General features: G+C 40.6%; 1 protein-coding gene across 4 annotated transcripts in view; it reads right to left on the bottom strand.

Annotated features, from left to right (window-relative positions):
- The window catches only part of NOSTRIN (nitric oxide synthase trafficking), a 62618-nt gene that overhangs the window by 15988 nt on the left and 29595 nt on the right, over positions 1 to 17035 (bottom strand). For all 4 annotated transcript variants that reach the window (XM_043487834.1, XM_043487837.1, XM_043487833.1 and 1 more), the window contains exons 6-8: positions 13891 to 13953; positions 11007 to 11105; positions 5163 to 5288 (exon numbers count right to left, since the gene is read on the bottom strand). In XM_043487834.1, coding sequence (XP_043343769.1) covers positions 5163 to 5288; positions 11007 to 11105; positions 13891 to 13953 — 288 coding nt within the window. The remainder of the gene's footprint in view (positions 1 to 5162; positions 5289 to 11006; positions 11106 to 13890; positions 13954 to 17035) is intronic.

The raw sequence follows: 17035 nt of genomic DNA, 5'->3' as shown, positions 1-17035 counted from the left end.
GACAGAGGAGCCTGGTGGGCTATAGTCCACAGGGTTGCAAAGAGTTGGACATGACTGAGCATGCACGCATGCAGGATTGATTTCACTCTCATACTTTCACTGTCTATTCTAGGCCAAAAGGCACATAGGTGGATGCCATAGGTTACTTGATGTTCACAAAGAAGGGGGAGAAAGGAATCATTTGAAATCATTTGTGCCATCCAGAAAAAGAATGAAACCCAGTAAAAGCCCTTCTGTATTTAGGAAATGTAGTCAGACACTAAATATTTCTAGAATTGTTTGCAGCGCATACAAGGCTTTCTGTTAGTCTTTGCAGGGACAGCGATGATGAGATGCAAATTCTCTTCTTAAGGAAGCTTATGTGACAAGAGCAGAACCTTAAAGCCTGACCAAGTCATTTTCCTGGGCTGGGGGTTCAGAGACCACTCTTTGAAGGTGGGAATACAGCCTTCTCATTTTGTGTGGGATGACAAAAATTCCACTCTTGGAGTTTTAATTGGTTTGTTTTTTTAACTGGGAAGAATAAATGAAAATAGGGAGGTCACATTTGGCTTGTCAGCCATTAACATTTTAGAAAAAATTAGTTATCAGGCTCTTGCCACTCACTGGGAGCCAAGCTGAGGACTGCTTATTTGAGGAAATAGAAAAGTTCAGAGAAGGCTGGGTCAACTGGAATACACACTGGGGATTCCTAGGCTATGTTGGGGACTGCAGGAGGCTGCTGGGTATGTGCCCAGATACCTGTGGGTTTGACAGAGGTGGCAGGTGTCCAAGACATAATGCCTCATTCTGTTTCTGTAAGGGCAAGGCCTGGGCTTTCCCCTTTTATCCAGAGGCTGGGCTGGTTCCTCTCATACCTGCCATTCTACCTCACCCCTTCCCACAGTAAAGAGCACTCAGCAAGAGTCCTTCATGAGGAAGAACGCTGTTGTGGGCAAACCAGTGGGTAGCATTACCAAAGAAGTAAGAAGGGTGGACTGTATTCAAGGCCTTAGGTAGTGTGGGGGTGTGGGGACATCACAAAGGCCACTGGCTTCTCTCATCCTGCTTCTCAGCACACTTGCAGGAGCCACTGGCCTGTCCAGTACAGTGTTCCTTTATATCCCTGTATGTAGACTGAATTCATATCCTGTTGTTATTTCACCTATGGTATATAGTCATTAAATTTTTTTAAAAATTTGTGTAATTGTTGCGTAAAGCTTACCATTTTCACCACTTTCAAGTGTGCAGTTCAGTGTCATTAAGTCCATTGAAATCACTGTGCAATCACTACCACTATCCATATCCAGAATATTTTTCATCTTGCAAAGCTGAAACTCTGTGCCCATTAAACAATGACTCCCCATTCTCCCTCCCCTCATCATCCCAGCAGCCACAATTCTACTTGCTGTCTTCCATGAATCTGAAACTATCCTAAGCGTCTCATCTAAGAGGAATCATACAATATTTGTCCTTTTGTGTCTGGCTTATTTCACTTAGTATAAAATCTTCAAGATTCATCCTTGTAGCCTGGGTCAGAATTTCCTTCCTTTTAAGGATGAATAATGTTCTGCTGTCTGGACACACCCCACTTTACTAGTATACAGTTATTTTAATGCTACTATTAAATGCAAGTGCTAAAAGGCTGCAGTAACTGTGAACATCTATGTCAACCACATGCAAACTTTGATCCTGTGCCAAGGGTCTTGGCTTTTGAATTGGGAAGCCTGGAGCTCTGCTCCCCAAGGCCATCTTCCTTGTCTAGTCAGGATCTGCACAGTTTTTGTAAGTCAATGGGAATGAAGTACCTTTTGTTTCTGCTGTTGGTCTCCTGAATCTTTCTCCAAAATCTCAAGTACCAGCCATTTGAACGTGCCCTCTGTCTCCCAGATACAGGATTAAAGACCCAGAAGAGTAGCCTTGTAAATGTAAATGCTTCTTCACAGGGCAAAAACCATATGCCTCCTCTAACAAATATGTAAAATAAACTCTGCTCAATGTCCTGGACCGCAAGTTGAACCGTCTTCAGAAAGAGTCTTTACATTATAGAAAAAGATCTGGAAAGCAGCAAAGGACAGGATGGGAAACAAAAGCCAGGTTTGGGAAACACACTGGATCCCTGCTGGCCAGCTGTTTCTTTACTGTGACAAGTGCTAAGCCACTAGCATCAATCTGAGACTAAAATAATCCTGTCCCTTGCTGGCAATGGTAATATTTAACAGATTTTAATTACATTTCAGGGAAATCGTTAAGATGATCTATGTTTGCTCATGAAAAGAGGCTGAGATAAATTCCACTGTGCAAAGGGGAAATCCATATCTCATTTAATGAATTATTGCTTTCTATTATCTTGTTCTTTTTGTATAAAATAGGGCACAGAGAAGCAAGAGACTCTGGAGGACCTCAAATTTTCCTCATGCGTTTTCACAACAGCATGTGAAAGGAAAGTGCGATCAAGAAGTTATCAAGGAAAAGCAGATGGAGAGGTTGTCTGGGCCCAGGCTTCATGATAATTCACACTCTTCATTCATTCTTTTCATTTCCTGCTGTTCTGGCCTTCCGGTTAGTACTACCCAGGGAGCTTGGAGGGACTTCATTTTCATCTAAATTGTTTTCATGAAACTGATCAAAGAAATATCTTGCTTTTTCTTGAGCAGAAGCTCTTAAACTTTACTAGGCATAGCAATCACCGAGATCCCTTTCTAAAATCATTCAGAAGTTGTGACTCATCCTATATAAGCAGGCACTCAGAAATCTGCATTTTAATTTTTTTTTAGCCTAAAACTCTTCATTCTCCACTCAGGGCTTAAGAGTCAGTTTATCCTCAATTTTATTTATTTATTTTTGACTGCCCTGCACAGCATGTGGAATCTTAGTTTCCCCACCAGGGATCGAACCTGAGGCCCCCTGCAATGGAAATGTGGAATCTTAACCACTGGACTACCAGAGAAGTCCAGGAACCCGAATTTTAACAAGGACTCCATACCTTGTTCTGGGTCCATAAAGGGCTACAAGAAAATACATTTTAAAACCATTTCTAATTCTTCCACCCAGAGAGGACCCCTGTTAACATTTTGATGTATTTTAGTCTGTTGAGGTATATGTGTATGTGTGATTTTATATTTCTAGTTATCAACCAAATTATACAAATTGGTATACTGTTTTTTCACTTAACATTGTACATAAGCAGTTTCCAATGCTATTAGTTTCCAAAACATTGTTTTAATTAATAATCCCTTGTATAGAGTGTATTGACTTATCTTCTTAACATTGGCCACTTGTATTGTTTCTTCCCTTTTACTTTTAATGTATTTGAACAGAAATCTGTGCTTTGTTTTTCATTTATTTCCTCAGATGGATTTCTGGAAAGGAAATTAGGTTTTTCAACTGAGGTTCTAAGAGAGAATTAAGCCCTAATGTCCTAAGGCATCTGTTGTCTGCACTGAGTTACCATCTCTCCATTGCATCTAAAGTGGCATTAGTTACCATCATCCTTGGGGAACTGAGAAAACAGCCACTCACATTATTTTCTGTGTTCTGTGGCTCACATGAGGAACACTGGTTGAGAATGTGAACATTTTTAAGATTCTTTGCACTTATTGCAAATGGTTTTCTAAAACAATTCCTTGAGTAAATATTACCAGTACCAAACATTTGATTTGTGGTCATTTTTGATAGAGTGGCTATTACTGTTTTATTTTGGCCTCACACATTATTTTATTTTGCACAGTTTGCAGGATTTTAGTTCCTGACCAGGGACTGAAGCCAGGCCCACGTCAGTGAGAACACAGATTCCTAACCACTGGACCACTATGAGATTCTTGAGTGGCTATTATTTTTCAAAATATAGGTTATTTCTGTCAACTGAATTGTTTCTTCTTGGAAGGTAGGAAGTATGGCTTGAACATACAATTATGAAGTGATGACTCATTTTGACATACGATTTGTGGAACTGGTTTCATTTCTTAATATTTGCACTTGAAATTTTATATTTTTCACAGTATCTAGTAAACTGCCTTGAGCATGGTTCAGTGAATGTCCTCTGAAAGAATTTGTGAATCCAATCTGGAGAGTCAGACCGGACAGAGGAAGAACAGCTGGAGGATGGAGGAAAATAATGAAATGGAACAACCCTGGTGGACCCATTTCTATCTCCCACACTTCTAATAAATTCTCTTTTAATTGAGTTCAGCCAGCTTTTGTTATATGCCTTCATGAATATCACATGTTACTCATGTCATTTGTAAACAACAGAGAATAAGAATACACAGTGTAATATGTGAATCAATGACTTGTTGGTATAGACTCAGTATGTACAAGCCACGGAAATACTAAGGAAAGGAATCCTTATTAGTTAAGGTGAGGCAAGGATGACTCGACAGGAACATCTCAAATGGGTCTAGTGGGGCTTGGTTTGGCATTCAAGGGGCAGAGGATAGCTCTAAGCCAGAGGAGAAGTTTAGAACCTAATAGAACTCATGTGGGATAAGAGGAACTGTGTGAACTCAAAGGAAGAGGGAGTAACATTCCAGTGTTCTCCAGCATGGTGGTAGCAACAAACCAGGAAACAAAAAAGGTGAAAGGAAACCTTTCTTTTCTTTATGGAGATTCTGGCTTCTAGTAGATTCTCCATGTGATTTGGATTCTTAAAAACAAACAAAACAAAAAAACCTAGGGTCTTAAATATTTTTAAAGCTGAGCTGAACAGAGGTTTTTTGAAATATAAGTAAATGTACATCATATTACCATCAGGAAGACTTTGTAAGTGAAGAAGATAATGTCCATGATGTTTCAACATAAAAGTAGGGACTGCTGAAAATGGGGTGTGGTGGGAAGAGAGGGTGGAGGAAGACCCTAAAAGGAGAAAAAGACACTGAGAAAAAGGAAGAGACTCAGTAAGAGCCTCTGGTAAGGGCAGTTGGTAACAGCTACATCTAACACACCTTGAAGGCCAGCTAGGTGTGTACTACACCAGGATGTGTGCACTACACTGGCAGCCAGACAGTAAGAACCACAATTATCCCCCATTGCTGTGAGGTAGAGAGGACGGTGAGATGGATGGAGACAGAGAGGTTAATTGTTTTTCTCACAGCCCTTGAAGGGGGCCTAGGAGTGGTGATTTCTCTCCCACACAAAGCCTCCTTGGAAAAAGAAAAACAAAAAACCATGAATGCATAACTTACCTGGAAGCAATTTTCCAGTGTGTTCTCCCATTTCAGTCTGGTAGAACAACTTGCCACGTTTTTTTGGTAGTAATTTTCATCTTCTTTCGATAACTTCTCAGTTGATTTTTTCAGTTTATTGAGGAGCTAAAGCAAAACATCAGTGTCACATATTCAGGAACACATTTATGAAAGTCCTTGGTAATTCCAGAGAAAGAATTACATGCATCCCCATGATGAGTTTCTCATCTCCCAGCTAAAGTCACAAACAGTAACAATAGATGACAAAATCAAAGATCTTTCTCAGAAAACAGGGATGTCAGAACTGAAAGGAAACCTAAGGCTCTTTCAATAGGATTCCTTCAATTTTTCTATGAGGAAATTGAGGTCCTTAAATATGATGTGATATGCCTGCTTTCGTCAGATGAGGGATGAGGCCAAATGACAGTGGGGAGAAGCAAGTTCAGATCAGGAAGTTGCAACTCCAGACTGTAATCTACTGGTGACTCTTGTACTCTTATTTAGTAAACTCTTTAGTCCTCGGCATTTCTTACTGGCACAGGTAGAGATTTGTACAATTAGATAATTTGTAGAACTAGCATTAGGTCTGGAACATTCTGTCACTTCATCACTATGTAAACTCTGTAGTATAACTCTGGAATCAAACTTCAGGATTACAGTCCTGGTTCTAACTGCCGGTGAGTTACTTAAACTTCACAAGACACAGTTTCCTCATCTTTGTGATGGGCATAGTGATGCTCCCACTTCATTGTATTGTTTGTTTTCTGGTGGGTTTTTTTTTTGGCTTTTGGCCACACTGCGTGGCAGGTAAAAATCTTAGCTTTCTGACCAGGGATTGAACCTGCTCCCCCTGCACTGGAAGCGCGGAGTCTTACCCACTGAACCGCCACAGGGGAGTCCCCACTGTGTTGTCTTGAGGAGTCCAGCAGGTGATGCAGGTAAGGGACAGGGCACATTGCTCAAAATTTGTCAATAGCATAGCACTCAAAGACAAGTGAGCATGACTATTACTAGTGAAGAGCCTGTGGTTGTTCAGTCACTCAGTTGTGTCTGACTCTTTGCGAAGAGCCTGATACATGCCACTGTTCACTGTAAGTTATGGACAGCTTGACAAATGCTTTCCTACACTTGTCAAATGGGAAATTTCCAGTTGCCCATCAGGGATCCTGATTCCCAATGATCTGCACCTTAAGAAAGAGCCCCCCCCTGGCCAATCACCCAAACTGGCCATTCTGATGGTAAAAATCAAAGTGATACAAAACTCTGGACCAGGGTAGCTTGAATTGAATTCTCAAAATCTCACATCTTTGAGAAAGGAAGAAGTTGCATTATATGAAGGAGTCTCAGACTTTAATATGCCTAGGAATGACCAGACATTCTTGGAAATTTTCAGGGTCCCACAAATAGCAATATTGATTCAGTTGTTCTGTAGTGGAATTGGGAAATCTGAATTTTCATTGCCTCCTCAGAGGATTCTGATGCACATGGTCCCCAAATCACAGTTCAGGAGCACCAAGGACCCCTCTGATTTAAGCAGTTTAAGAATTTCAAGGATAGAGATAAATGTTTTTAAGAATGCCCCTCTTTATGTTTAAGGACATTTTGACTAACATTTCAGTAATGAACGTTCATCCAAAATGCTGAATGTTAACACCATTCACTTTATTATTCCAGTTCACAGGCTAGCCATTCAACTGTCCCTCAGCTCTGATGGATGGTCTACTCAGGACATGGTTGGTTTTGCATATCAAGTGCAATGAGCCATTTATCTATAGAGACATGGGCTTGTGAATTTTAGCCTAATAATGATACAGAGAAAGACTTGAATGTGTACCATGGCTACACTTGGCCAAGTCATTGTTCTCCGGGTCTTGTTGAGTGTGCCCAGGTCCCTGGCAATAAGAATGGAGTCACTTTGGAGCTGACAACTCACTTTCATCAGCCTGCACCGTATAGCTATTGACTAGAAGTTTCTGCTCAGCAAACTTACAGCAAATAACCCCAAACAGATACAGAAGAACGGAGACTCATATATTCTAATTTAAAACTTTTCAGAAACTTCTCTTAAATTTGTCAGATTAAATACTTTTTCTTTGCTCTTTTCTTTCTCTTGAAACAAACATCTCATCCATTCATTCATTCATAACATTTCTTGACGCCACAGCTGTGTCATGTACTAGACACTGGGATAGATAAAGGAATAGATAGGCTCCTTCTCTACTCGGGGACCAACACAGACCATTGCTATTCTGTGTAATAGATCCCCAGATGAGAGAAGTAGTCAGGTATCACAGAGTGACCCCTGTGTGAATAAACCTAAAATGAAAGTAGGAATTGGTGAGGCAAAAGAGTTTGACATGGTATCAAAAAGACATTTTTGGTGAGGTTGGAGCACACAGTTTGAGAGGAAGAACAGCAAGTGAAAGCGCTGAAGAGTTAGGCAAGGGTCAAGTCAGGGAGGGTCTTCAAGAGCCATATAGAGGAGTTGTTCTTTATTCTGAGGTCACCTGGGTGTATTTTAAGGCTTTTTAAAGGAGAATGATACACTCAGATTCAAGTTCCAGAAAAGTCAGCCTGGCTTGTATATGGGGAATAGATAAGGAGATGCAACGCTGAAAGCCAAGACACCAGTTTGTCAATTGGAGTAACCCAAGTAGTGATGACAGTGTCCTGGGAGAGAGTAGTGCCTGTGGAGAGAAATATGTGCAGATAAATTCAAGAAGCATTTAGGTTAGGACTTAGAATTGGGAGGATATGTGGATGGTAATATTCAAAGATGTAAAAAAACAGAGGCATTAAAAATACTTTTGGTAAAGGGAAGGGATGGTTTTGATTTTCGATATTGAGTTTGTTTGAAATGATAGAGTGCAGTTTAGAAACTGGTTTGGTTTGGAGATATAAACTGGGGTATCGTCAGCAGAGACATAGTAGATGGAGCTTTGAGAAAATATTTGTTGAGTACCTGTTGTTATTGAGCACTTGATATTGAGAGTACTGTGTCAGACTCGAGATACAAGCCAAATAAAACAGAATGAGGCCCAGGAGGGATATCATCAGACACAGCAATATAGACAGTTCAGGAAGAACAAGGGAAGTCCATAAAGGAGCTTAAGAAAAAATTGACAGGAAAACCAAAAGAGTAAGATTTGTTGAAGTTGAGAATATTTCTAGAAGGGGAAATTCAATGGTGATTGATACTTTTAAGAAATTAAATAAAGTCAAAACTGGAAAGCACCCATTAGCTTTAACAACAAGGACCACATTGTATTCAAGGGTAAGAACATTCCTAGCAAATTGGTGGGGAAATCTTGGTTGTTGCTTTGAGGAGTGAACAGATGAGGAAGTGGAGACAGAGCACAGATAACCCTTTCAATGAATCTTCTTGTAAAAAGAAAGAGGGACTTCCCTGGTGGTCCATTGGCTAAGACTCTGAGCTTCCAGTTCCAGGGGCAGGGGTTCAATCCCTGGGCAGGGGTGGGGACTAAGATTCCACATACTGCACAGCACAGGCAAAAAGTAAAAACATAAATAAATAAAGAGATGATATGTAGAGAGGAACAGGACTGTGGTCATGGAGAGTGTCTCCCTGACTCTTTCTACTCTCCCAAGATAGAGGAAAGTCGAGAAGGCTGATGGGAAGCAACTCTTAGAGAGGAGTCTGTGTGAGATCCGGGAGAGAAGGGAATAATCAAGGGAAGGGTCACTGAGAGGAGGTGGGGCTGGGAGTCCGAACACAGGATGAAAAACTGGCCTGTCCCACTGCACACAGGACTTCAGTAGGCAGGTGGCTGTGCTGACCGCTGGGTTCTCTGTGACGCTCTAGGTGAGATAATCTGCCGAGAGTGAATGATGGAACAGTAGTGAGAAGAGTGAAGATGCAGATCAGCTTCTGGGGAGAGTAAGGATTGCTGAGCAGGAAAACAAGGACTGATGAGTGGCACAAACCTGGCTAGGTCAGGGAGGAGGTCATGGGCAGGACTCTGTGAGGTGCAAAGATGAACGCTGCCTTAGATGTTGAGCCTTGGGACTAAAAATGAAAAAGCTACCAGATAAAGTGATGAAGGTGGTAGGGGTCTGTGATGTAATGGCAGCCAAGGGCTATAGTTAACAGGACCAGCTGGAGAGAGGTGGGGGAAGGATCACAGACTTCTGCCTCCCTGGAAAGTGGCTAATGAGGGAAGGAGGCAGAAATTCAACACTTAGCTGCCCATGCTTTTCCCCTTGTTATTCCCTGACGTCAATGAAGAATAGCTTCTAATGAGGGCCCCGAATGCCTACAGCAGGGTCCCAGAGCTTAGGTTTTTAACCTACTTTGGTTTTGCTTCCTCCTTGGAAGCTGTCTCATTATTTAATCCTTGTTATTATGATCATTTCAAACTGTGAAGATTGACACAAGAACCTTGTAAAATCTTGCTAACAATGAATTTAAGTTATTCAGCTAATAGCTTCTCAGGTGAGATGAGTTACTTGGTGATGACAATTCTTGTCTTCTTTTAAGGATGTTTTGGGTTGCAGTGTGTGGCCTGCATTTCCTTAGAGGGAGCCCATCCTTAGGGGAAGATATTGACTATTTCAGAGGTTTCCAGTCTGGGGCACACACCACCTGGGGTGTGCAAAATAATTAGTATTCCAATATTATTTGTGTTCATTTCTGCATAAAGAGAGTATTCCAGCTTACTCTTATTCAATATATGAATTGATACTGGTGCCCACACAAGGACAGTTGAGGATTCTGAAGTGTTCTGGAGGGAGAGTGGAAATTTTACAACATGAGATGCTGATGTGGGTCTTTACACACATCTTCTTCACTCTCAGTATCTATGTACATGTGCCCCTCATAAGGAGTCTGGATCATATGGATTTGCAGATGTATTATCTAGCTTTATTTATTTATTAATTTATATTTTTGGTCTCACCACTCAGCATTTGGAATCTTAGTTCCCTGACCAGGGATTGAACACAAGTCCTCTGCAGCGGAAGCTCGAAGTCTTAACCACTGAACTGCCAGGGAAGTCCTCATCTAGCTTCAGTTAGGTTCATACACAAAATTGACACATGCTTTATGCAGATTTCTGCTGTGAAGCTATAGATTGATGTTAACAATGCAAGCACAAGAAAGCCACAGGAAATACCAACAATGCAAATGCAAGAAAGCCACAGGAAAATGTCAGAGCTCCTGCTTTCTTCGCTCCGGATGATGGCTGCGTCATCATCCGCATGAAAAGGTAAAAACTGGCATGATCTAATGAGAGCTGATGAGAAGCTAACCAAAAACTTGACATTATAAGAGGACATATTAGAAATACAAATTTATATTTCACTAGGGTTAAGGCTGAACCTTGTCCCACATGTATATTTTATTTATATATGTCACTGAATGACTACATGAAGTCATCATGATCAACTAATCATTGAAAATATTATTTCATTTTTACCACATCCTTCAAATATTTCTACTTTTTCATGTTTTATAATGTTTTTAACATTAATATAATATAAAAGTATATATAGGATATACAGGATAGGTAAAGTACATTGTGTATTATGCTATGCATATGTATATCTTACTTATTTGGGGTATGAGCTTATTTGGGGTGTTTAACAGGGCTCCTTATCAAAAACATTGGACACTGGTTTGCTTTGTTATCTGTTGATAATACCTTTCAAAAATATGTGGAGACCAGGAATAACTTTGGATCCCTTCTCATACTCTGCCACGCTACAGCTCTGCAGAGACCCCACACAGAGGTGGAGTCAGCCAATTCTCCTGTGTTCACAGCTAACGGCAGGAAGCTGCTCATCCATCTCTAAGCCACATGCACTCAGCTGGCCATGAGATGTTACCTTCTGCTTCTCCTTCTCAGTTGTAATTTGCTTGGAGCTTTCTACAAGATGGAAAAGTGCTTCATGCTTCTTGGTGCTAACCATCAATTTCTTCTTGGCCTAGAGTCAAAAACATACAAGAAAAGCAAAGAAGGATCAGAAACTGGTGTCAAGAGAGAAACTCTTCTGTTCTGGAACAAGTTATATTCACGTGCTAGCTTGAATGATTGTATATTTTTAGTTCTTCATTTCTGCCCTCACCGCAAAATCTGCTAAAACACCACAGTGGCTAATATTTTACCTTGAGAACCATTGTATATTTTTTCATTGCATTCAGTTCATTCAAGACGGTCATGTATTTTGTTAAATCATTGAAGGCTAAGTCTACAAACCATAATTGAGGTCATTTTAAGAAGCTCTCCTAAAGCTTAGAGCAAAAGGGAAATTTTGCTCCCTGATGCCCTGGCTTGAGAGCTGGGCATCTGCCTGACATCCTGAGAATTGCTCTGAATTTGCAGCAGGCAGGTAGAGGGAGGAGTCGGGAAGGAAGAGCATTTAAAGTCCCCCTCCTCTGCTGATGCCTCCAACCTCAGCATGGTTTATAATTTAAGTGATTGTTCTCTATTGCATACAGCCCCAGCTCTGGATGTTCCAGAGATAAATCAATAGAATCTGGTTTGAGTTGGATTCAACCTGTTCAGGAACTGAGTCGATTGAAAAGGCTGTATGGTTTTTCACCTCAAGTTGCAAGGACTGTAAAAACCAGATAATGAAGGGGAAAATCTCCGTCTCTCTTTCCCTATGAAGTCAGAGGCAAAACCTTCTGAATGTCTCTAAACACGTGAAACCTCTATAAAAGGGAATTCAAGGAACAAGCAGCTCAGAGAGCCCGCCTCCCCCCACCTTCTGTTGGTCACATGCCTGCTGATAAAGGAGAGCAGGAGGCAAGAACATTTGGTCCTTTAAGGCTTTTCACTTGCATCTCCAAAACAGACTCTGCTTCATTACTGAATGAAGACATGCTGAATCCCCTGAATTGTAACTGGAGAGAAAATTATTATAGCACAAGCATTTTATGTTCTCTAATTTCTCTGTCAATCTTCATAAAAATAAAATCATTTTACTTAGAAAAATTACTTGGTGGAAAGTGGGAAATAAGGTTTTTTTTGTTGTTGTTGTTGTTGTTTCTGAAAGCAGTGACAGCTACTGAAAATGGTTTCTCTTCTCATCTATTACATCAAATTTTCCATGAAAGCTGAATATTTAAGAATGAATTTTTAAAAAACAGTTTAAGAAAGCTCATAAATCAAGAGCAAACTTGGAAACAAATGGCTGGACACTGTTTATGGGACACTCACATATTTACTATAAAAGTGATTCTCATGAGCATCCTTTTACTGGGATTACTATTGTCAGCATAGAAATTCACTTTTCTCAAACATTTATAATTACTTAGGATTTATAATTACTTAGGGCTCTTAGGGAGCCCTCGGTTCCAGCAACAGCTTCAGAGGCAACGTTGAGAGCTGAAATGGGGTCCCCTGTTTCTGAAGGTGTCTCCGCTTATTTGGCACTCATGATTGTCTACTTGAGAGAGAAGGATCTTTGGGGGCACCAGTACTTCAGAAATGAAAAAGGAGAATTTTAACTTTGGGAGTCCAAGTCTTCTCAAAGGGGATCATTGGGTTTTCTGAGCAGATTCCCTCTGCACTGGCTTCCAGTCTTTCCTGCTCAAAATGAATTCCTCCTAAACTGGATTGTTCTAGAATAATCTTCTGTACATACATATGGGCACCATCTGTGATTCTCTCTGCTTACGACCATATAATGATGCCCTAAATTCTTACATCAGATCATAACTGCTCTCCTTAGAAGTCATTCACTACTTCCTGTACACGTGTTATTAATGTCTAGCCAGCTGAACTTTAAATTACACCAAACAAGAACCGTGTCTTAGTGCAGCGTGCTGCACAAGAAGTGGGCCATATATACTCATGGAGTCAATACAGGCATCCCCCTTTACAAATCTTCACCCATCCCTCAACCATGCTCCTCTCACTGAAGGAACAGAGATCACGAATGACCTTCTATAAAAGACAAGACCAAAACTCAGTATTCATTTCATGCCCTAAGTCACAAATTATACGGAAAGGCAGTCAGTGTAGGCAACGGTTAAGGTCAGTAACCTGGAGGCCAGGTTACTTGGTTCAACCATTAACCAGTTTTGTAACCTTAGAAGATTATTAACCTCTGTGTCTACACTTCCCCACCCATCTATAAAATGGGACAACACATTGTCATATACCACATTGGTTGGTTTTTGTGATGATTCAATGCATAAATATATATAGCACTTGACATACAATAAAAGCTACTTACTAGCTATAAATGAAAGCCATATTTGGAGTTTTGCTCCTCTATAGGTTTAATTGAAAGATTTGTTGTTGTTGTTTAGTCAATAAGTTGTGTTAGTCTCTTGCGACCCCATAGACTGTACCCCTCCAGACTCCTCCTTCCATGGGATTTCCGTGGACACATCTATGTAATAACTCAGATGAGGAAACAGTCTTCTCTTCAGTTAGCACTTAAAAACACTGACACTGAAATACATGGAGCTTCCCTTGTGGCTCAGATGGTAAAGAATCTTCCTGCAACGCTGGAGACCCAGGTTCAATATCTGGGATGGGAAGATCCCCTGAAGAAGGGAATGGCAATCCACTCCAGTAGCCTTGCTTAGAGAATTCCATGGATCGAGGAGCCTGGCAGGCTACAGCCCATGGGGTTGCAAAGAGTCTGACATGATTGAGCACTTTCTCTTAAAAAAAAAATGATCACATTTGTGCAAATGCCAAAAGCTTCAATCCTAAATATTGAGTTTACACAAATGACGTTTGTGTATACTTGCCTTAATTTGTTGATTCCAGTTGCTAATGACAAGATTTGCTGTCTTCTCAACTTCGTTATCAAGCTATCAAGGGGGAAAAAAGGAAAAAAAAATGTTTGCTGTCTTCTTGTTGAGTCATTGTGCTGGCTTATTAATTATAGTACAATTAGTATCATAAGCAATAGAAATTTAAAAACCTTACAGTGGACATATTTCCTGAGAAAGTAGCCAACTCTCTTTTCCTCAGGTCAAGAATCTTATTACAGGATTTAGTATGAATGCATTTGGTTGGTAAGATAATCATTTATAATATATAGTTATATTTAAAAAAATATAAATGGGTACAATCTGTGTGGAGTGGAGGAGGAACTTGTGTAACTTGATATCATGTCTCATCCTGTTACTTCCTTTTCTGCTTCATTCTGTGGAGCCCACACTTTAACACCCTGAAGAATGGTAGAAGTCCTTCAATGGTAACTTAACTAAGCATCTTATAATTTCTGAAGTGAATACTGCTTTAATTTCAAAGAGATTGAATCATTCATCATAATTAACTTTTTCTTCTACTTTAAAATAGCCAGTGGAACAGTAATAAAGCTGATGAAAATGGACCTGGGCAACCTCCTAAGGAGATCGGACTTAAATGAGGGCAAAACCTTTTACCCAAACCATAGACTTTTCCTCTAAACCCTCAGACCAGCCATCACTCAATCACCTTGAGATCTAGCAACACTGTATTTTTTTTTAATCAGTTCATTAAACTTGGATTATGTGTTTTATTGTAACAAATACGATTAAAATAATTTTATGCATTGTGCCACTTTTGACTTTCTGTGGCTGAAATGTGGAACAAGTTCACTTAAAAAATTCAAATCTTTTGTGAGAAAATGTGATAGGGTGATAGGGGTGCAATGTTGTTTAGTCATTCAGTCATGTCCGACTCTTTGCGACCCCATGAACTGTAGCCCACCAGGCTCCTCTAGAGGTCCATGGGATTTCCCAGGCAAGGATACTGCAGTGGGGTGCCATTTCCTTCTCAAGGGGATCTTCTCAACCCAGGGATCGAAGCTACCCCTCTTGAATTGGCAGGCAAATTCTTTACCACTAAGCCACCTGGGAAGCCCAGGGGTGCAATAGGGATGGGCAAATGTGAAGCAATTATGAACTGAACCAGCAGTGTGGGGACCATGATATTAATTATCTAAAGCAATGGGATAAGGATCATAGCACTGTGCCTAAGGAAAAGGAGTAAGACAAGACTGTATATTGTCACCCTGCTTATTTAACTTATATGCAGAGTGCATCATGAGAAACGCTGGGCTGGAGGAAGCACAAGCTGGAATCAAGATTGCCGGGAGAAATATCAATAACCTCAGATATGCAGATGACACCACCCTTATGGCAGAAAGTGAAGTGGAACTAAAAAGCCTCTTGATGAAAGTGAAAGAGGACAGTGAAAAAGTTGGCTTAAAGCTCACCATTCAGAAAACTAAGATCATGGCATCTGGTCCCATCACTTCATGGCAAATAGATGGGGAAACAGTGGAAGCAGTGTCAGACTTTATTTTTGGAGGCTCCAAAATCACTGCAGATGGTGATTGCAGCCATGAAATTAAAAGACGTTTACTCCTTGGAAGGAAAGTTATGACCAACCTAGATAGTATATTAAAAAGCAGAGACATTACTTTGTCAACAAAGGTCCGTCTAGTCAAGGCTATGGTTTTTCCAGTGGTCATGTATGGTTGTGAGAGTTGGACTGTGAAGAAAGCTGAGCATCGAAAAATTGATGCTTTTGAACTGTGGTGTTGGAAAAGACTCTTGAGAGTTCCTTGGACTGCAAGGAGATCTAACCAGTCCATCCTAAAGGAGATCAGTCCTGGGTGTTCATTGGAAGGACTGATGCTGAAGCTGAAACTCCAGTACTTTGGCCACCTCATGCAAAGAGTTGGCTCACTGGAAAAGACCCCGATGCTGGGAGGGATTGGGGGTGGCAGGAGAAGGGGACGACAGAGGATGAGATGGCTAGATGGCATCACTGACTCGATGGACATTAGTTTGAGTAAACTCTGGGAGTTGGTGATGGACAGGGAGGCCTGGTGTGCTGCGATTCATGGGGTCACAAAGAGTCAGACATGACTGAGCAGCTGAACTGAACTGAAGGAAATGCTTCCTTGCTTCCCTGGTAGTTCAGACGGTAAAGCATCTGCCTACAATGTGGGAGACCCGGGTTCGATCCCTAGGTCGGGAAGATTCCCTGGAGAAGGAAATGGCAACCCACTCCAGTATTCTTGCCTGGAAAATCCCATGGACTGAGGATCCTGGTATGCTACAGTCCCTGGGGTCGCAAAGAGTTGGACATGACTGAGCAACTTCACTTCACTTCAAAGAAATGCTGGTAGTATCATATGATTATGTGGTATGAAAATATTTTGTAATTAATGAAATATAGACTAGTGTTTGATTTCTATTATGATGATTTGCAAAGGCAGAAGATTATATTACGTTCTGGTAATTACTGTAAACTTCCCCATCATCCTAGCCCTAAGGAGGGCATCCATTCTAGTAAAAATACATGGATGTTCACCCAACATTGATTCCATTTCCTGACTTAGTTTCATAAGTTCAAATAGATTTTTTCAGTATCATTTCTCTTCCATCAGGGCTTTCATAAATCCCCTCATCCTATGGACTTACTGCCTTTAAGACTGGCTTTCTCTGGCTGTGGTCACTTAAAACTCCCCTTAGCTACTGCCCCTACCCTTTGCAAAGACCTACTATTACTGCTCTGAACTCCTCACCTTACCAGACAGTGACACAGAGGATGACCATGACTCCACTCCTATCAGAGCTAAGCAGTGTTTATTAAATACCCCTTTATGTTGTCTGAAAATATATTTTGAAGTACTTATTGACTATATGATGCACAAATAAAGGAAAAGAAGCACAAATGAAACTATTCTGGAAGGAAAAGTACATAGGCCATACAGATGACCAGGTGGTCTGAAAGTATTGCTTATTTTTCTTCCATTTTAAGGCTATTTGAGAATTATAACTATTATTGCTTTAACTTAGTCCCAAGCTGAAAAGTATAAAAAAGCATTTCCTCTTAAAATTGTGTTTATAATTATATTTACAAAAGGAGCATTTATTTATTGAAAAGCAATGT

The sequence above is a fragment of the Cervus canadensis genome, chromosome 15, assembly GCF_019320065.1.
Source record: "Cervus canadensis isolate Bull #8, Minnesota chromosome 15, ASM1932006v1, whole genome shotgun sequence".
NCBI lineage: Eukaryota > Metazoa > Chordata > Mammalia > Artiodactyla > Cervidae > Cervus > Cervus canadensis.
Note: the sequence above shows the minus strand (reverse complement) of the source record. Positions and strands in the feature narration are given on the sequence as shown.